A 23,148-nucleotide genomic window follows, 5' to 3' on the forward strand; every position below is an offset into this window, starting at 1 on the left:
ATATCCTGTAATCTTGCTGGTCAGTATATTTGCCCGTTTTGCTACTCTGCTGCTGTCACTCTCTTGTAGGAATTCTTTATGTACTGTGAGTACATTTTGTGTCTTTGTATTTTATATTTACTTATATTTATGCTTTTGCTTTTACTTTGCTAATGTGCATACATAGTAATAAAATTACTGTCAAATTCTTTTCTTAAAATAGTTTCACAATATTTACTCTCACCAGCAATGGGTGTGAGTTGTAATTGTTGTACATTCTTTTCTAAACTTAATGTTTTTAGCTTTTTCTATATGGTTTTAGTGATTTTTATTGGTATTATTGGTATCTTTTTAGTTGTCATTTTTAGTTGTTCTCATCATAAACAATTAACAATTCCATCCAGAAATTTACATAAAGTCACTATATTAATTCCAATAATTGATCTGTATATTACTTGATTTTTCCATTTATACAGTCCTGTCACCTCCAGATTGCAGATTTTATTTATTTTTGCTAAAATATTTGTCCTCCCCAACTTTTTTCTTTTCCTGTTTCAATGGCTAGAGCACTACACTTATTTTGTTTTTGTAAATTAGAGTTTGAAAGTTACTTTGTCATCTTTAAATGTTATTTCTGTATTCTAATTCTTTTAATTGCTTTTGAGAAGTTGGCTATTAATCTTGCTGTTACTTTATATTTAATATTTTTCACTCTACAGCCAGGTTGAAGATTTTCTCTTCCTTTTATATTTCATTAGTTTCATCACTTGCTGTTTAATGTAAATTTTTGTTTTTTCTGGGTTGAGTTTTGTAGATGTTCTTCAGTTTTTTACTGGGTATTTGAGACATACTCCCTCCATTACTCTTCAACTGAAGCAGCTTAGAGATTTTTCTTGTGATCTACTGTTCTACTTCACTCTTTTCAGAATTTTTATTCACACAGCTCTGCAAATTTGCTAATGACCTCTTACAGAATTACTTCTCTCTTTAGTCATTATCAATCTTTTTCTCAGTTCATCTCTCAAATTCTTAATAGCAGTTACTAAACTGTTCAGTTCTGGGATTTCCACTTGGTTCTTTTTTGAATCTTTGAACCATAAAGCAGTTGGATCACTTGTCTGTTTGCATTGTTATTTCTTAGTGTGACTGATATTTTTGAAGAATTCTATGCTTAGCACCTAAAAATTTATAGAGGCTCTAGAAAATGTTATCTTTGTCCAGAGAGAATTTCTGTGTTCAGTACTCAATAATGCCAATGTGAGAAATGCCTAGATACTAGGGTTAAGATATTGGGTCTCCTCTGGCTCTGGCATATCCCTTTTGTACAGATTTAACTTTTTATGTTTACCACATGAGTACGGGAATATTCACTAGGTCTTCTGTCCTCAGTAAGTATGAAAATCTAATTTTTTTCCCTTGCTTTCTGCTACTTCTTAAAGTCTCCTTGAAACTCTCAGATGTTTACTGTAATAGCCAGCAAGTAACTTGTGGAAAATTCTGTATCAAGTCTAAGGTTTATTTTTTCTTTACTTCCCTTTCCTCTGAAATCTTATTTTCCAATTCCCAACTGCCTTGATAAGCCTGGCCCTTAATGACTGACGCTGCAGAGTCAGGTAAGGCTCGTAGAACACATCACTGCCCTCTCTACTTCTTTTCTATTCACTACCACCGTTTTAGCCTCAGTTTCTGGTCTTGAGGTTTTTTAAGTTGGGAAGTAGTTTGGGAGAAAAGCTAAGGAAGAAGATATTGCATTATAAACACCTCTTCAGCATCTTAGCTCTTCAAATTTTGCTGCATCAAAAGAATGTTACCTTACTTTAAATAAAAGATAACCAGTGTTAGCCAGGGTGTAAAGAACTTGGAATTTTTGTACACTGCTGATAGGTAAAAACTCATTTATAAGTATAAAATTGCCATATGAGCCAGGTATGGTAGTACACTCTTAGAGTCCCAAATACTAAGGAGACTAAAGTAAGATAACAACTTCAAGGCCAGCCTCCACAACTTAGTGAGAATTGAGAATGTATGTTAAAATTTTAAAAGGGGGGGGGGCTAGACATGTACTTCAATGGTAAAGTACCCCTAGGTCGTTGAATCCCCAATATAGCAAAAAATGCCATATAATATAGAATATATATGTATATATGGATGAAAGCAGAATCACAAGGTGATATTAATCATGTTCTTAGCAGCATTATTTACAGTAGTAAAAAGGCAGAATTAATACAAGTATTCATCACTAAAAGAATGAATACACAAAATATTATACATACATCCATAAATACAATAAAATATCATTTAGTCTCAAAGAGAAAGAAAATTCTGATACATGCTGTAACTTGGATGAACCTAGAAGACCTTATGCTAAGGAAAATAACTAGACACAAAGCAAAGAAAATATTGTCTGTCTGCTTAAAGCACCTGAAGTAGTCAAATTCATAGAGACAGAAAGTAAAAAAAATGGTTACCAAGTTCTCGGGGGAAAGAGTACTGATAAAATATTATTTAATCAATATGGTATTTCAATTGAAGATAATGAAAATTTCTGGAGATAGACAATGGTGATGTTTGCAAAACAATGTGAATATTTTTTCATGTGAATATTCTTAATGCCACCAAACTGTAGACTTAAAATGTCTAAAATGTAAGACTCCATCTTAGAAACCTAAGGGTTAGAGCCAGGCGTGGTGGTGCACGCTTGTAGTCCGAGCATTCGGGAGGCTGAGACTGGAGGATCGTGGTTTGCAACTCAGTGAGACTCTGTTTCAAAATAAAGAATAATAAAAAAATAAAAAAAAAATAGGGCAGGGAGTATAGCTCAGAGGTTTAATGCCCCTGAGTCCCATCTCTAAACCCATCCAAAAAACCAAAAATCAAAAAACACCTAAGGGTTAAATACAAGGAAGCCTATAGTTATTCTATATTTTTATATTTTAAGGTTTCGCTTTGATACAATTCATTGCATTTCTGCATGAAAGGTTCTCCTTGATGTTGAGAAGGATCTTTAGACCTTAAAAACTCAAGGAGCCATCGCTGGGCGTGGTGGCGCACGCTTGTAATCCCCGCTCTTGGGAGGCGGAGACAGGAGGATGGCGCCGCGCTGGCTTAAGAAACCGTTTCCAAAAATAAAAGAAAGTATATAAAGTAGGTCAGGGAGTGTAGCCCGGAGGAAGAAGGGCTTCCAGGAACTCCAGTACCACACAAAAAAAGAAAAAGAAAAAAAAAAAAAACTCAAGGAGCTTCTTTATTCTGAGAGTCCAAATGCTATAATTTTATAAACTCAATATAGCACATGTCAAGTAGCCATGGAGATTATGATACGTGAATCATCAAGCGGCCAACATCAGAAAACTCTCATTGAGTCCCACACTTAGTCTCACAGAGAGAACCAGCTTGCTTGTCTGTATCTTTGTGGGATTCCCTCCATCCTCTGATGACATTCACCTAATAATTCTTCAGTTCCATCCTGGAAAAATATGCAAAATTTTAATTTCAACCAGTATTCTTACTTACTTCTGCTGTTCAACCTATTTACTTTAAGTATAAATATGTAGCACTTAGTTTTACACCATAAATGTGTTATAAAACAGTTCATATGTGAAATTTTGCACTTAGAAAATGTTCTCAAGATTTCTTTGAAATAACCTAGGAGTGTATAAATATCAATAGTTTGTTCTGAGGGCTTCATTTTTCTGAAAGATTATATAACCATCTAAGCTAGAGTGTTATCAGACCTCAATTTTAAAAATACCATAATGGGCCAGACTTGGTGGCACACGCCTATAAGCCCAGCATTTGGGAGGCTGAGACAGGAGGATCACGTTTCGGGGACAGCCTCAGCTACTTAGTGAGGCCCTTTGCAACTCAGTGAGACCCAGTTTCAAAATAAAGAATAAAAAAAAGGGTTGGGGGGTGGAGCTCAGAGGCAGAATGCCCCTGGGTTCCATCCTCAGTACTGAAAAAGAAGAAGGAGAAAGAGAAGGAGAAGGAGAAGGAGAGGAAGAGGAAGAGGAAGAAGAAAAAAGAATATAATAAAGAAGATTATTAGCATACTCTTACCAGAGTTACCTAACAAAATAAATTTAAGTGACCTAACTAAATTTAAGTGATACTTTGTATACTCCTTGAGTAGCTTGGTTTGAGTAATACTGAAAAGACTGTCCTTGTACCCTGGACAAGGAACTTGTAACTGCACCAAGTTTATTTTACCCCATTTAAATGATTTAAATAAAATGAAGAAAATAACTTACATGTTTTATAGTGTTGTCATGTATCATTAGCTCAATATCAGCTAAAGTTCTGTATGAGCTAATTATGTTTAGAGTCACAGTTAAGGTAGACATTAAAGATACTGTTTTAAGAAATTGAAAGGAATTCTTTTTCAAGACTTTTACATGAGGAGAACCTTTGTAGAGTTGCAATGCACTAGAGATTTACCCTTACTTTTAAAGTACAGAGATGAGGCTGATTCAGTGGTAGAGGTGTGCTTAGCCTGTGCAAAGCCCTGAGTTTCATTTCAAAAGAAAAAAAAAGAAAAAAAATTTAGAATATGCGATTTGGTTGAAGGCAAGAGATGATTTTATCTTTAGGAAATAAACTATGCTTATAATAATTGATCAATAGTATATGCAAAAAACAAAAGCATGTTCAGTATTATCTCCCTAACCCACGTTTTACTGTTGATTAAATGTGACATCCATGAAACACATCAAATTCAGAGCAGTGTTCAGCATTATTTCTAATATTTAAAAATAGCTGGGATGCCAAATTATAACCAAATTTAGTGGTACTGAATGTAGGCTTTCAATAAACATTTATGAAGACATGGGGCTATTAAGTTGCTAATCACCTTTTTTTGAGGCCCCTTGTTAAATACTATACCTCATTTTAATAGGTCTATATTCATAGTTTGTAAAATGATAAGTCATTAGCCAAGTATTTGCATAGTTTATTCAAAGGGACATTATCCCATCTACTTGACGTGATTGGTGAGTATAGGCCATTGGACAAATTTTGAGACCTGTCCTTACCAATGAAAGGAAGTGTGCTCTTCGAATCTTGGAGCAGGAATATGTCATGCAATGGTTTCCTAAATTAATTTGAAAGTGAAACTCTTTTTTCAGTGAGTTTGTTAACTCTAGTATTCCATTAAGCATAGTTAGAAAAGACAAGTATGTAACAGCAAATCTTTAAGCTTTATACCCTTGTTAAAAGAATAACCTATGGAAGTTTTGCAACCATATACTTTTATGCAGCAATCTTTAGAGTGCACAGTGTTGTTATTAATCCACTACTTATTAAATGACTTAAGTCAAATGCCTGACATCTCAGCATTTATTCTGTTTCTCATAATGGATTGTCGTTTGCTTTTAATATAATCATTGCTTTTTCTATGGTATTCCTCCATAAGAAGTCTCTTTCTCCTCTCACAACCCCTGATCTCATTCCCAGGAAGTACCTTAACTTTAATTTTAATATTTATTATGTATGTATGTATGTATGTATGTATGTATGTATGTATTTTGACCTGGGGACTGAATCCAGGAGCACTCTACCTCTAAGCTATACACCTAGCCTTATTTTATCTTTTTATTTTGAAACAGGGTCTCATTAAGTTGCAGAGGGTCTCAGTAAGAACCTGTGATCTTCCTGTCTCTACCTTCAAAGTACTGGGATTAAAGCATGTACCACCATTCCAAGTTTACAATTAATTTTGAAATGAGATAGCAGTGCTGTTGCTTTTGTGCATATTTAAAATTGCATTGTATAATCAATGTTACAATGAGTCATGTAAATTTTTTCTATAGTAATTTCCTATAGTAATTTCTATAGTGATTTTCTTTTTTCCCAAGAATGTTGTATTTGAGATGTGTGTGGACTCTAAATATTTCTACTAGATTAAATAGCTATTCTCTGGTTTCTATATTTTATGTAAACTTTTCATATACATGAGTATGTATATATTTATGTATATAAAGTGCTCCATCAATTACAAAAGTTTGCAATGGTAACATTTCATGTATGGTTACAGGGTCCTTTTTGTTGATGATTCCTCATTTATAGACTCCTAGGATTTATTGAGTGCACGTATCTTTATTCCATATGCTAATTTAATATGCTTGTATCTGCTTTGTCATATTAATATTTTTTTAAATGCTATCAAATTTTCATTCTACATGGTATAGTTATAAAGTGCTTATATATGTTCCATGATGTTAATGGCATGGTGATGTTAAGAATAAGAAGAAAATATGTGTCAGAAAATTGCATTGTCAGCAGAGAAAAGTTTTAAGAAAATTTTGAATTTTATTAATCTTTTTAAAAATAATTCACATAGTTAAAACTATACCAACACAAGTGAGAGTCGCAAAGTGTAATACCTAATATTATATTTAACATGCAAATATATTTAAAATCCTCTCTTATAACTCTGTCATCCAATGGTACATATCTTGTAAAATATGAACAACTATTCATAAAGATAAAAAGATAGTATGTCATGTTGCAGATAATAAAAATCATTACTAATACCAGTCTCTCCAAATGTTTCCATACAAATGAATTTCTGGTCAAATTTCTATCAATTATTATCACTGTAGAGTTTATTTCTTTATAATATGTAGCAATGTGAAAGACCAATTAAGTTGAAAATATGACACAGAGTTATAAGAAAAGTACATAATAAAAAGCATATAAAGTTGGCTGTCACTTGTTTCATTGGTTCTTTCTCCTGTGCTTAGAGAAAAACAGCTCATCATCAAATATAAATAACATTGGCATAAAACAGGTGAAATATAAACAACTTAGCTATTCTAAAGAGAACATCTTCTTTAGATGTTTGGAATTAAGTGAATTTTTATTAATATATATATAAAGATAAAAAAGTTCAAGTGCATATTGAAATTTCACTTAATTAATTTATATTCCCATGTTACAATATATACATTCTTTTAAGTTAGTTGATTTCCTAAAGTCTCACAAATGTCTATCATATAGAAATTCTAAATTGACTTTAAACTGCTTCCTTAATTTCTTCATGCAATTTGATGTATAAATTGAATAATATCACTAGATAAAAAAATCACCAACAGCACATTTTTATTTCCCTCCTTATAAAGTTTCTTTAAAAATATGTAATGATAGTAATTTCAAAGAAATTTTTGGTTTAAAAAAATATTAAACATACAGTGATCACATGACCCGGCAATTCTACCTAGGTATATAATCAAAATAAATAAAAAATTTGTCTGCAAAAAAATAAATAAATAAAAATATGTAATGCTAGTAATTTCAAAGAAATTTTTAGTTTTAACAGAAAAAATTGCCTAAAGTCTATATTTAATTTGTTTGTGGAATTGGATGTGGTTACACATGCCTGTAAGTCTAGTAATTGTGAAAATGAGACAGGAGAATCATAGATTCTAGACCAACATCACCAATTTAGAGAGACTTTCAACAAGATAGTGAGATATTTTTTCAAAATAAAAAATAAAATAGTACTGAGGGTACTTTATATTATAAAAATATAAGTAAAATATCAGTGGTAAAATCCTCTTGGTTTCAATTCTCAGTAACAAAATAATAAGTTGCTTGTGACTGTTGAATTTTCTTAACTGTCTTTGAAAAAACTAATAACATATTATACATCAGATTTTCTGTATTCTGATGGACATATCCATTTAAAATTTATTTTCATAATTTGCATCAGCATGCTTATTGCTCTGACAACCACATTTTACTGATAAAAACTTTTAAGTCTTGGGGAACTAACATCTAAGTTCCCTTTAGTACCATATTGCTCAAAGTCAGTAAGGGCTTTGAGCAATTTTAGGGCAAAATAAATTAGGATCAGGTAATTACAAATTTTGAATTTCAAATTTAAAAATGATATTGCTGCCAATATTCTCTTTATTAAAATTCACTCCTATGATTTATTTCTAAGTCAGTCTCTTATGACTGACTTATGAAAAAGAAGTATCCTCCACCTGTACAAAACCTCAAGCTCCTGAAAAATATGCTAAAGATTAATTAACTAGGTTGGGTGCAATGACACAAACCTGTAATCCCAGAACATGGCAATTAGGCTAACAGAAGGATCACAGATTCAAGGCCAGCCACGGCAATTTAGTGAAGATCTTCAGTAACTTTTTGATACTCTGCTTCAAATTTAAGACAGCTGAGGGGTGTAGTGTTGAGGGAGAATGCTCTTGGATTCAATAGCTATTACCAAAAATAAAATGATAATGAATAACAATAATAGATTACTTAAAGTCAAATAATAAGACTTTAGGTAATAGAAATTTTACAAGGGTTTCAGTTTAATTTTTTATTAATTTTATTAAAAGCTACATTTTACTGGTCTATTGAATAATCAAGTATTTACTGTTCAGAATTAAAAATACAGTGTTTTGGAAATAGAAATGTTCTTTCTGATAGGATATTATCTATAGCATTTTTTGGATTATGTCTTGAATTATGGGTAAGAATATTAAAAGAAGAGGGAGAGTGAAGACTAGTTCGAACAAGTAAAATGCATGGGCCAAGAAATTTAGATGGCAAAACATAAAGATTTTCTTTTTACAAATGCTGGTAGTACGGTTTAATGAAATTTTAAGGGGAGCAAGACAATGAGCTAAGAGTAAAAGTTCTGAAAAACAAGGAACTTGCATGAAACAAGGGGTGTTAAAAATCATTCTAGAGGAGAGGAGGGGCCACAGGAGAAGAGGTTGTTTAAAATGCCAATCACAATGGACTATTTAGAAAGCACATTAAATAGTCAAAGTGAACACAGATTTAGAGGTGATGATGGTGTGGGTTTTTGAGCAAGGATTAAAAAAAATCACATACTAATGCTAACAACTGTCAGAAGGCAATTGCCAGGCTGGAGATGAAGTGGTCTTGAGTCATCACAGTGTCATAACGACCAGAAAGGAATAAATTAAATGACATTTTTAAGTGTGTTGATTAGAAAATAATTAAATCAGTTATCACAGCCAGGCGTGTTAGCACACACTTGTAATCCCATTACTTGGGAACCTGAAACAGGAGAATCGCAGGTTCAAAGCCAGCCTTAGCAGCTTAGTGAGGCTCTTAGCAACTTAGTGAGACCCTGTTTCCAAATAAAATATAAAATAGGTCTGAAATGTAGCCCAGAGGTAGAAGGCCCCTGGGTTCTATCCCCAGTACCACACACATATGCACATATGAGCACAAAAATCTGTACAAATAGTATTAATATTCAATAAATGATAGCAATAAAATAATAATTAAAATATACTAGGAACAGTAGTAAGATGATCATTAAATGATCATCTCATCTGTATGAAGATTACTGTTATTTTTTTTAATATTTGTAGAGAACTGGCAGGTAGATAAAATAGCATGGGAAGGTTAATAGTAAACAGTAAAGTGAAGTTTCAAGTGTAAGTTGTCTGGCTTCACATAACCACTAAAATGACACTATGTTGTATTGAAAATAAGTAAATGGAGTGTTTCTCTAAACAAAAAGTACATTTGAAGGTGGGCCTGGTGGTGCACACTTGTAATCCTGGTACTTGAGAGGCAGAGACAAGAGGGTCACAGGTTCACAGCCAGCCTCAACAACTTAATAAGACCCTGTTTCCAAATAAAAGTAGGGTTGGGGTTATAGCTCTGAGGTAGAATGCCCCTAGGTTCTATTCTAGTACCACATACACATACGCACAAAGTAGATTTTGTGTTCCTGTAACAAAATATCTGAAACAGAGTCATTTATGAAGAATTTAAATTTATTTTTTCATTGTAGATGCAGGTGCAGCAGGTTCAGTTGTCTGGTAGGGACTTCTCTCTACTTTCAAGATGGTGTCTTGATGTTCCAAGGGGGAGAAACACCGAGTCCTCACATAGTGAAGGCAGAAAGCAAGCAAGACTGGGTTCTGTAAAATACTTCTTCATAAAGTGTCCCAAATCCGTTCACAAGAGAGTACCCCTCACATCTAGTCGCTTCTTGTAGGTTATTAATGTGTACTAGTTCATAGGTAATTAACTTCCAATTTTTGAAGGCAAACAGTCAGACTGTACCAATATATATTACTCAGTGATGAGTAAAAGCATCAGAATTGCAATGATGATAAAATTTGATGTAGAATATCCTGCAGTTTAGTGATAGTTCCTCTGAAAATAAGAAAGAATGCATTGATTTTATCATACTATGAAACAAAATTAAAACTTTTAAATAAATGTTAATAATAGATAAAATTACTGAGTATGTCTATATAAATTAGGCACTGTTTAAGCTCTTTATCTCCTCATGCAATCCTTGTAATACACAAAGAAATTCAGTTATAATTACTTTTATAGAAGACAAAAATTAAAGCACAGAGATTGGTTAACTATATCAAGTTACAGATAAAAAAAAGTAACAGAACCAAAATAAAAACCTAGCCGGGCCTGGTGGCACACACTTGTAATCCACGTGCTTGGGAGGCAGTGACAAGAGGATCATGCAGGCTCGAAGCCAGCCTTGCTGGCTTAAGAGACCCTGTTTCCAAATTTTAAAAAGTATAAAAAGAGGTCTGGGAGTGTATCCCAGAAGTAGAAGGGTTTCCAAGAACCCCAGTACCACCAAAACAAACAAACAAACAAACAGACAAAAAACCCTGGGGCAATCATACATTAGATTTTGTTATGTGCTAATTTTGGCAATGCCATCCTTAACAACAACAACAAAAAAAAAAAAAACCCGGAAGTTATTTTCTCCCATTCAGATGTTGAAGGGATCAAGAAGATAGCATATCAGGAAGCCATGGGGATAGTAAAAATAATGTCACTTCCTGGTGTTCCTGTATAGAGACACCAAATTATTTCATCATCTTATAAACTGTCAGTGAACTTTATGTGTAAATGTGAGTATTGGTTTATACTTATTATATATTACATAACTTTATGTGTTTTAAGTTGCATCTAGACAGTGCTGAAAAATCTGAAAGTTTTTTTTTCTCATATAAAATATGAGGAATGAAAGAAGGGACAAATATAGATTTGGTGGGCAAGTTAGATTCAGAGCACAAATTATAAGAGCAGTCCTACATTTAAATAAGGGAATTTTATGTTATTTGACTTAAATGAAATGTAATTATAATTATATATTAAATATATATGGCTTACAATCTCAGTACTTGGGAGGCTGGGACAGGAGGATCACAGGTTCATAGCCAGCCTCAGCTACTTAGTGAAGTCTTCTGCAACTTAGTGAGACAGTGAGACTCTGTTTCAAAATAAAGAATAAAAAGTAGGGCTGGGGGTGTAGCTCAGAGATAGAATGCCTCTGGGTTCCATCCCCAGGACATGCACACACACACACACACACACACACACACACACACACACACACGAAGTAATATCTTATGTGAAATGATATGTGTGAAAGTATGAGAAGAAAGCATACTGAATTTAAGACTGAAAAGTTACCAAATTTAAATACATATACAGCATAAACAATATCATACTTCCCTTTGGATGTCCATGTTTCTTATTTCTCATAATCCTAGCAAAGCATTTCTGGGACTAATATTTAAATGAGAATTAAATTCACAGTAGAACTTGTTTCTATTGTTCTGTGATAGTTTAACAAGGTCATTATGTGTTTCCACAGAAGCTCAGCAAAAAATATTTAGAACACTTCCAGCAGGAATTTGATAATATATGTGGACAGTCACTGTGGATTAGGTTAGAAAAATTCCTCTAAAATAAAATAACTTTGTGGAAGGCACATGTTACATTATGTATTGTAGAATTCTTGACTTCTAAATTTCAGAGAAGTCTACCCATACTCAAACTGTACAAAAATTGTTTGTGTCTTCTTTTTGTCTTCATTGCATCTGGAAATTCTCTCACTTTCAAGATCTCAAAATTCAAACTTCCATTTTCTAGATGATAAACTTTTCTTGGTAGTTTTCAGGTTTCTTAACTCCTATTGAATATGCTCATTAGCATAACCCCATGGGCCATTCTTCCGCTCTTTTTCTGCAGTCCTCCTGCTTTTTACTTGTAGCAGTCAGGCATCTGAGGAGCAATACCTGTCTCCTTACAACTTTAGATTGCCACCCTCTTGTGACTTTGTCCTTCAAGCCTAAGAGATCCTTCTTGGAGTCTCTCTCACTGTTAAGTCCGCCTATTTCTGTTTTACAGAGAGGTATGGATACATTCATAAGAGCCAGAAAATGAATAACCATGACATCTAATGTCTAAATCAATTAAGTTTCCCTTTGGAAAGTGAACTAAAATACGAGAACACTTTTATAAACCAACCTTGTCTATGAGACACCAGGGTGTGGCATTTTTCTAAGGAAAGAATACTGTTTTCTCATCAAAGTCTGTGTTTGGTGCTGCTTGAAATTTTCAAATTCCTTTCTTTTGGGTTGGCTATCAATTTTCAGTATCAGCTTTAAACATCTTTCCATGACTCAAGTAACTGGTTCCTTTATATCTGCTTCAAGTTTAATTCAACCAGACTCTATTGCACTCTCTGTTCATGCGAATGGAGTTCACATTCTCCATATTGGGTATAATATTGCATTCTCTATTCAACTTACAACTTCATAAACCTTACGACTTCATAATTCATATTCTCTCTTCCTTTTCCCTCTCTCTTTCCTTTAACGTTTAACTTTCTCTCTCAGTTATCTTCTATTATCAATATCTAACATATTCATGATAGTCTCCATCATTGGCTTCCTTGAAGGGGATTAAGGGTAGGATCATCATATTCTCCTGTCTTCCTTTTTATAGTAATCATAGTTTCCCTGAAAGTATAAAACAGCTTTTTCAAATCCACTGGACATGCCATTTTCTTTGTATATATGTATTCCAAAGTAGAAAAACATGCATTAGCTAGTTTCAAGCATGTCTTAAGCAATCATCTCTCCCCAACCTACTTTCTGCAGATGTGCTTTTTGATGGAAATATGTCTGAGTTTTGCACAAATATCTTAAAAGTAGAAAGTCTTAAGCTAGATTTACTTCTGGCATTTAACCTATACTCTTCAGTCTTTCAGATTTTTAAAATTGCCACATTTCCTTGATTTTCATAGCTCAGAAAATTTGAATTAATCATAAACATTTTTTGGTTTCTCAGAACACACTTCCAACACATGCCTCACACTTCTTACCCATTGTGTATCATCATTGACTTTACCAGTTAGTCCTACACAATGCTTCTCCCAGATTCACTTTCTTAAAGCTTAGCTCTGGTCCTTAAAATCAATAAGCTTTTTAATTGATTTTTGCATTTCTTAATATTTGTTTTCAGGGCTTTCATTTATGGCTTTTCTTTCTCTGAGTTATCTTATCTCTCAGTATTCCAAAGTAATTGTTTTCATTCACTCGTTAGCGAAATGGAATGGCATGAGTAAATGCTAAATGCTGCTACAATTTTCATATTATTTCACCCTCCATGAATCTCCCATGTTGAAATTTTACATTTTAAGTGCCTTTGTCAATCTCTTACATGAGAAATAGTCTATAATACCAGATATGAAATATTATTTCTTTATGTTCATTTTTGCTTATTTTATTCTGTGTCATCAACATTACTTCTATATATGTTTTATCTTCCTTATAGACTGTTATTTTTCTAAATGATAAGACCTATGTTTACTCAGGGCTTTAGTATTGAAATACTGTGCATTCAAATGTTAATTATTAATGGATTATTAAAATTATTATACAATAGAATTACATATATACTTGTAACAACATGATTAGAAATTTGTACAAAGTTGTTCCTAATAAGTAGCAAGTATCATTATACCTAATATGTAGTTTAATTAATGCATGAAGAAAGTAAAAGTTTTAGTCATAGGTAAATCCTAGATGCTTATAGAGTTAAGAGAAACCACCAGGTCTTTTACAGTCCTCTCTCTTGTTCATTTTAAATATAGCTCTCTATATGTATGCAAAATATAATCATTCATTAAGTAGATTCAATCTCTCATTTTCCTTAAATCATCACTGATTTAAGGTCACTATTTTCTCAATTTAGGCCTAAGAAAATTATGGCCAGATAAATTATTCTCTAATTAACCTAAAAGTGAACTATATTTCATTGCTTGTAGGATGGTATGGGAAATCTGAGAGTCACCAAGAAGGGAATTCGACTTGAAGGTATATCTGAGTTTCTACTTCCATTGTATGTGAAAGAAATTCATTCCCGAAAGGTATGTGATACTGGCTTTGGCTTACTGTAAAAGATAATTTAGAGCTTATGTTTTAGCTTGGAATAGGAGGATAGATTTCCTTATCATCTTATGCATCTATTTTCCTGAAGCTGAAGACCTAGTTGAAGAAATGAAAACAGTGGAACAATTGAAAAGCAGTGACAGTTAAACTGACAATCAGAGACCATTGTAACTTGAAGTGCAGTGGTGCTTTTGTTAGTCCATAAAATTTGCCCCTCTATAGAAGATTTTAAGAAACATTTATAGTAATTCCAAAAAGGGGCATTTGATATGTCTTAAATGACTTTTGCAAAAAGCACTGACTTGAATTAATGATTTCGATGTATTATACATATTTTCATCTTTAGTGGACAAGTATTTGCTAAAACAGATGACAAGGAGTTTTAATTTAGGAATTAAATTTATTTTTGGACTAGATGGAATGCTTATGCTTCAAAGGTGTGTGCATATGCCATATGCATTTTTCCATTTTGCAGCATGTTAAAAAATTGTAGCTTAGTCATTGTCTATCGTGGCTTAAGTGTGTTTCTTAGAAGATAGTAACTGTTTTATGGTACATTAAAATTTTCAAAGCTATTAGACATCCCTCCAGGATATGCCTGTGTGTGAGTATAAATTTACTCAGTTAGAAATAATGGGAAGCTTGTTTTGTATGTCAGAAAAATAGTATCCTTATTTTACAAATATACAAATCTATTTTAGGCTGAAACAATTAAACAATAATTTAATGTTACCAATGTAACACATAAGAAAATGTGTTGTGTAGTTTTATTACTCAAATAATTGTCTTAAAATCTATTTCTCTTAATATCAAAGTGAAAGGATAACAGAGGATTGATTTTCATGAAATTCCTAATTAGGATAATTATATCAGCCTACTTTTCTAGAGTGTTAGAAACTATAGATCTTCACTAATATATGACTCTACTCTGAGTACTGAAAATTTTATTTTGACACTACTTTACTTTCCAGATTTTGGTCAGTTGTAACATAATAGACACATGTATAGACACCTGACTTTACATGATTAAACTTTAAAAACATTATTAAACTTAAAAAAAACTTTAGAGTGTTTTATTTTTTGTGAAAACTGAAAAAATAGCATGTTTACATTTATTAGTGTCTTTTTACATATATTAGTTATATTAGTGACTTCATCGGAAGTCACTATCATTAACAAAAATTTTCCGTGTCCTTCTTATGTTTGGTACTATTAAGCAGTTTATTATTTAAAGAAGTAAAAACTTGTATATGAAAATCAAGAAGTTGATTAAACTGGGAAAAGGTGAGAGTAAACATAGGCAGAATTTTTTATATTTTTGAAATGCATCTTATCGATAAGTCCAGAGGCAGCAAAGATGGCTTATTCCTAAAGCCATTTAGGCCACTTTGAGTGTCTGTCTGAGAACATAACTTAAAGAAAGATTATAATATGAATAGGGGCATTGTTGAGAATATAACAGGTGTTCTATTGAAAACAGGAGTGAGTGATGGTTTCATCTATGAGCCAAATAGGATAAAGTCCTAATTTTATGGCATTGAGATGTGAGGTGGTGGCTGACATTGTCCTAATCTTTATGCCTAAGAAAGCTTATTTCAAGTTCACAAGCATTTCCAAAGTCTACTGTATTGATTGAGAGCTTTAATTTCTCTTTCAAGTTCTTGCCCAGTTTCTTTTCCTTGTATCTCCTCTCATAACTTTTTGCCTCTCAGTAAATAGCAAACACAGAAAGGCATAGAAAGTAGGAACCTCAGTTGTCAGACAGATAATCTGGTTTAAGAATAAAAATAGGAAACTTACTGATTCCTCAAAAAATTCTTTAAACATACACTGAAAAAAAATATTTTAAATAAATATATTTTAAATAATCCCCATAAATGATTCTCTTGCACGTGAATGTGTACAGTTATTTATTCTCAATGAAAAGACTCTTCCTTTATCTTTTTAAAAACCAGCCACAATTTCTTCCAGGTTTGATGTTTCTCACTAATAAAACAAGTTTGATAAAAAAATTATTATAATACCTAACTCTTGGGTTATAAAAGAGCACAAGAATTTCAGTAATACAGAAATGAGATTTTAAATTTTAAAATTTCAGCTATACAGATCAACTTTTTTCTACTGAGAAGAGTTTTTATGTCTTCAATATTTTTTGTGATAAAATTAAAAAGATCCTGTGTTTTTCAGGTAAGGAAATCTATTAGATATAAAAGGTGCTTATAAAGATTCAATTAAGCTGAGAAAAAACCCATACTTTGTTCAACTTTGATTTAGGTGTATTTCCCCTCTAATGAGAGCCCATTGTTTTCTTTATATCAAGCCAGTTTTTTTACTCAAGAATATAAGCTTTTCTTATTTAAAGTTACTTTCTAGTTATATAGATATGTGCACCTGCACATGGGAAGGTAAGAGAGAGGTTGCTACTGTATAGAAATAATGTTGCTCATAAACACACATCTGTTCACCTAACCTGACAAAAGATGGGCTAGATCTGCCATACCTGCTGACTTTCCCATCCAACACCAACTATCCATAGCTATTTGAAGTTCTTTTTATATCTACAGAACATTGCTTTATATCTATAGAACATTGCTATCTTTTTGTAAATGGTCCATCAATACACACACACACACACACACACACACACACACACACACACAGAGTATCCTGGAAATATCTTGGACCTCATATTTTTCACAACTAATAATATTATATTCACAAAAGAATTGTTCATTGAATTTACGTGAAGTTGAAAAATAATTTTCTTGCAGGAGAAAAATACAAAGGGTATAGAATTTGGCCTACCTGACATAAATGACAATAATGATAATATTTTGCATCATGATCCAACATCAGGACAAAATCTTTGAATATAAGGTAATCAAGACATGTAATCGTCAGACCTTTAAGAATATAATTTTCAGATGTTTCCCATGGTTAACTGGGTCCAGGGTACTAGTGGGTTTAAATTACATACATTTCACCAATTCCTACCACAAAATATGTATCACATAGTTCTCTAGAATCCTCAATATCATTAAACTTCATCTGAAACTAACTGAACTGCCTTAGTTTTATTTCCTGTTTAAGGATTCTTAGTTAATTTGGTCCTCCACCTGTCACTGATTCCAGCACTCTGCATTACATTTTATTAAGTATACTTAAATGACAAGTACCAAGGAATCTAGTTCCAGTACCTCCACAGCAAAGCAAAGCCTTTAGTTCTGAGGACTTTGTTTTAACAGAGTGTGAGCAAGAATCTGCTCTCCGTTTTTTACAGTGCACTTGGCTTCTAAACTGTAACTTTAACTAATGTGTTTCTTGGTTACAATGAGTTTTGTGCTTGGTATGTTCCAAAACAAAGCCATAGGGCCACCTAGCACAGTAAGGTCTTTCTTGCTTACACAATATGGTAATCTCCATCCTGGTCTTCTTCAGATACCAAGGCAAATCACCTCTGTGCAGGTTTCTTTCTCTCATACAAAGTACTCCATAAATATGGAGTACTTTCCTAGTTATTTTATTATCATCATTGCCGCTTTCAAGCACGACACCGGAGACGATCTTCTTCGGACTCTTTATTATCCCAGGCTCTTACATACTCTCCTCTTCTCTGCTCCCCGCTCCCCGCTTATATATCCCAAGCAGCCAATCAGCCTCAGATCACTCGCTCCATGCAAAATTAGCTCATTTGTTACAAACAGTGGTATGTTGTGTTCCCGTGCGCCCCATGCTCCGGTTACCGGACTTCCTGAAAGTTGTTTACTGCTTAATGGGCCTCACAGAGCTTCCGCTCGGCGCTATTTTTAGGTCTTCGAGCTAGCAGGCAATGGGTGGGGCTCTTCACAGTTCCCCCTTTTTGTTTTTAAGCAGAAGAGGATAGAGGACTCAACCCCTGCTATAGTTTATGCAATTATTTGCCACCACCTTTTTTGCAGGGACGGGCGAGCAATACAGTGGTAACCCGTATGCAGCTGAGCATATCCTCCTTGGGATGCACCCTCCCGGGGTCCCAAGTGCAGTCCTTGCTGACATTCTGCTTTATGATTTTTCCATTGCGGCTAGCCAAACAGTAGGCGATTGTCCTGCTTCAACCGCCATGAAAGCCTGAGCTAGGAGCATCTGATCCTTGGCCCTCTGCAGAAATAAACGTCTCAGGCAACAGAGACATAGAATGCACAGGAAAACAAAACAAAATCCCAATGCTCCCAACCCGGCCCATTCTTTTAGATGGAATGCTGCCTTCTGGATCCGGGACGCCAGCGTTTGGGCCACTTTGGGGTCGATTCGGGTGGTGTTGACCTTGATGATTTCAGCACGTAATTGTTCGGTCGATTCGGGTGGTGTTGACCTTGATGATTTCAGCACGTAATTGTTCGGTGAGTTTATCAAACTCCCAGCTCCAGTTGCCCCATTGTTGCTCACTCCATACTGGTTTTGTCCAGATCAGCATGGTGATCAGGTGTATCCATCCCTGAGGCGCCATCTTGCGATATTATTTGACGAGTCAGTCTCTCTGGGATCCAAATCGGATCGGTTCCGTCCTGTGGGAAAACACAAACAGAGCCTCTGGCCCATGTGAGTACCGGATCAGGTCCCTTCCATTTTCCGGTGAGGACATCTTTCCATTTTACCATATCATGGGGAATACTAGAAGGACAAAAATGGCGATCTGCGGCCGATTTGCCATTAATATCTAAATTTAAAAAATTTAAAGTAAAAAGTGCCAAAGATAATCGCTGCCTTGGTTTCAGATTCTCACCTATTCCCCCTTTTTGTTTTATTAGACATTCTTTTATTGTGCGATGGGCGCGTTCAACAATGCCCTGTCCTTGAGGATTATATGGAAGGCCATGTTTTAATGTTACGCCCATCTGTTTACAGAAAGACTGAAATTTTTGTGAGGTATAAGCCGGACCATTATCAGTTTTTATTTCTTTTGGCACATTCCATGCTGCCCAAGCTTCAAGACAATGAGCGATAACGTCACGAGCTTTTTCCCCTGTGTGAGTAGAAGCATATATAATTCCAGAAACAGTATCAACAGAAACATGTACATACTTAACAGAGCCAAATTCAGGTATATGGGTCACATCCATTTGCCATAAATGTAAGGGGAGCAACCCACGTGGGCAAACACCAACATTAGAAGAGGGGATAAAGGGTGCACAAGTACCACAGGCCTTGATGATGTCACGGGCTTGACAACGAGGAATTTTAAATTTAATCTGTAAAGTTTTAGCATTTACATGAAACTGGCGATGAAAATCTTGTGCCCGTTGAAGTGGGGTGAGAGAGAAAATCATGGGCATCTTCGTAAGCTTATCTACATAATCATTACCTTGGGCAACAGGCCCTGGTAAGCCTGTATGTGCCCTAATATGTTGTACATAAAAGGGATTTTTCCTCATCAAAATTAAATGTTGAATTTTAGATGCCAAGTAGTGGATGGGCGTATGTGTTGATATTTGCCCCGCACATTCAAGGGACTTTATCATCTCTACAGCATAGGAGGAGTCCGATAACAAATTAAAGGAAGAATCATATCTCTCAAACACTTCTAATATAATATTTAGTTCAACTAGCTGAGGTGATATATGCTGATATTGAACAACTATGGGTTTTTGTCCTTCTATCATAAAAGCTCCAAGGCCAGATTTTGATCCATCAGTAAAAATATTGATAGCGAAGGGTATAGGTGTTCTTCTGGTTATGGTTGGAAAGATAATAGGATGTTGAGTTGCAAAATGTAATATAGGATCTTTAGGTAAGTGATTATCTATCTCTCCATTAAACACACATCGTAATATAGCCCAATCATCCAGGGAGGTTTGTAAAATTAATATTTGGTGTTTACTATAGGGAACAATAAGCTTATTAGGGGTTTGGCCAAAATGTTGAATACATTGCTGTATGGCAAGAACAGCAACCTTTGCCACCATAGAGGGATAATACTCAATAACCTTTTGAGGAGATAGTTTAGGATGAATCCATAATAGAGGTCCTTGTTGCCATAAGACCCCAGTGGGTTGGAGCTCAGTAGCCAGTATGCATGCCCAAATAGAATCCCTCGGTGAAATGCGCTTAAGGGAAGCCTTAGTTAAAGCTTGTTCTACCAAACTTAAGGCTTCCCGGGCTTCAGCAGTCAGCATTCTAGGAGAGGTTAAGGAAGAATCTCCTTTGAGGATATCATATAAAGGTTTTAGCATAAAATTTGGGATTCCTAAAGCAGGACGTATCCAATTAATATCTCCTAATAACTTTTGAAAATCATTTAAAGTGTGTAACTGGTCTGTACGAATGGTGACCTTTTGAGGCGTGACAAAATTGGGATAAAGAATATTTCCCAAAAAATGGGTGACGGTGCCCTTTTGAACCTTTTCAGATGCTATAACTAAACCCTTTTCCTCAAGGGCTTTAACAAGCACACAATACGCTTCATCCAGTACCTTTTCATTTTCACAGGCTAATAGGATATCATCCATATAATGGAGACAACGCAATGGAGGGAATTTATCCCTAACAGGTTGTAAGGCAGCATCCACATATAGTTGACAAAGAGTGGGGCTATTCGCCATACCCTGGGGGAGCACTCTCCACTCATATCTCTGGTCAATTTGCTCTTGGTTTAGGGATGGCACAGTAAAAGCAAAACGTGGGGTATCTAGAGGATTTAATGGTATAGAGAAAAAGCAATCTTTTATATCAATCACTATAATTGGCCAGAATTTTGGAATAGTTGAGAGAAGGGGGAGTCCATGTTGGACTGGTCCCATAACTTGCATTTGTTCATTTATGGCTCGGAGATCATGTAATAGTCTCCATTTTCCTGATTTTTTCTTTATTACAAATATAGGGGTATTCCAGGGTGATGTGGATGATTGGATATGTCCTAATTTTAGTTGTTCTTTTACTAACTCTTTTGCTGCTTCCAATTTTTCACGGGGGAGAGGCCACTGGGAAACCCATACTGGATCCCCCGTCTTCCAAGTGATGGGAATTGCCTCCCCAGTGGCTACTCCACAAAACCCAATCCCTGTTTAGTGTTTTGTCCTTTAGTGGGGACAGGGCTCCTCCGTCCCTGTAGGTTTCGCCCTAATCCAAATGATGGATGAAAACCTTGCTTGTTAAACATATGTAGCGCCTGGGGAGAATATTCATTATGTAATCGGAATCCCATGTCCAGAAGTAGATCTCGACCCCACAAGGAGACCGGAATTTCCAGCATATAGGGTGTAAAGGTCCCAGAATGTTTTTCTTGGTCCTCCCAATGAAGGGGTCTAGCACTAATATCAGGTGTTTTAATGTATCCTAATCCTCTAAGCTGTGTGTCAGCCTTTTTTATGGGCCAGGCGGGGGGCCAATCCTTAGAAGCAATTACACTAGTATCTGCCCCTGTATCAAGCAATCCTAGAATCGGCTTTCCCTCCACTTTCAAAGTAATTAAAGGTCGTTTTCCCATATCAAAGGCGAGAGATATTATATTAGTACCAGAGGACCCAAACCCTTTTTCTCCTCGCTGTTCCTTTTTTGAAGGGAAGAGAGAATGTAGACTAGGTAATAATAACAGCTGCGCTATCCGATCACCAGGAGAGATGGCAACAATTCCTCTGGGGGCGGAGACCATAACCTTTATAACGCCCTCATAATCTTGGTCAATAACTCCAGGATGAGTTATTAGGCCTTTCATGGTGGATGATGATCGCCCCAAAACTATGCCCACCGTTTCTGGGGGTAATGGCCCTGACATATCAGTCGACATAATTTGAATTCCCATTCGAGGGGTTAATACCAGCCGGGTGGTGGCACAGAGGTCCAATCCCGCTGAACCGGGAGTGGCTCTCCGGATTCCTTGGGCGGTTGGAGATTGGGCCATTGGGGTGTTTGGTGTGTCTCTATAGCATTGTACATTTGTTGGCCCCCATACTTGTAAGGGCCCTGGGGATGGGGGCCCCGTTTCCCGTTTTTTGACAGCGGACGACCCTGTCCCGACTGATCATGGGACGGTAGGATATTGCCGTCAATATCCTTAACGGACCGGCACTCTGAGGCGGGATGTCTGCCTTTTCTACATCTCTTACATAGGTCTGGTGGGCTCTTTTGAGAGAGAGAGCCTCGTTTTGGGCAGTCTCTTTTTAAATGCCCTGCCGCCCCACATGAAAAGCAATTTCCTAGTCGGGTGTTGTTATTGCCCTTTTGCCTGCCAGATGCTTGCATGATAGCCGCAGCGAGCCCCGAGTTGGTTAAAGGTCCGCCGAGTTCTCTACATAACTTCATCCATACTTCTAAACCTTTACTTTTATATGGATTTATAGCTTGTTTGCATTCAGTATTACATTGTTCGAAAATAAGCTGTTTAACAAGTGGCATGGCTGCATCGACATCCCCGAATATTCGTCCAGCAGCTTCTACCATCCTAGCCACAAAATCAGAAAAAGGCTCAGTGGGACCTTGAATTATCTTAGTAAGATTGCCTGACACCTCCCCTTTATTAGGCAAACTTTTCCATGCCCTGGTGGCCAAATTGTTTATCTGATCATACACTTGTTGAGGGTAACAGGTCTGGTTGTTAGCAAATTGTCCCTGTCCCAAAAGCATATCCAAATTCCAGGCAGGTTGTCCTGCGGCCTGATTCACCGCTGCTTGCTCTGCTGCGAACTCAATAAGGAAAGCCTTCCAATCTAAATACTGTCCTGGGGTCAAAGCCGCTCGGGCCAAGTTCTGCCAATCTCCAGGGGTCATGGCATACCTGTAAATGCTTTCTAAGGTGGCTACGGTGTATGCAGCATTGGTACCATAAGTCCGCACGGACTCAGCAATATGTTTTACAAGCTTATAATCTAAAGGCTCATGATACCGAGGTCCTCCTCCTTGTGGTTGAAACACGGGGAAAGCCTGTCTGGATAGTAACATTTCCGGCTCACGCCATACCTTTTCATTAAAGGAGCGGCCT

General features: G+C 35.5%; 1 protein-coding gene across 2 annotated transcripts in view; it reads left to right on the forward strand.

Moving 5' to 3' along the window:
* SGCZ (sarcoglycan zeta) overlaps positions 1-23,148 on the forward strand; it is a gene marked incomplete at both ends in the record, with an annotated part of 462,334 nt that overhangs the window by 227,845 nt on the left and 211,341 nt on the right. For both annotated transcript variants that reach the window (XM_080710705.1, XM_080710706.1), the window contains one exon: positions 14,072-14,173. In XM_080710705.1, the coding sequence (XP_080566831.1) occupies positions 14,072-14,173 (102 nt within the window). The remainder of the gene's footprint in view (positions 1-14,071; positions 14,174-23,148) is intronic.

Source organism: Muscardinus avellanarius (assembly GCF_963383645.1).
Source record: "Muscardinus avellanarius genome assembly, chromosome: 14".
Taxonomy (NCBI): Eukaryota; Metazoa; Chordata; class Mammalia; order Rodentia; family Gliridae; genus Muscardinus; species Muscardinus avellanarius.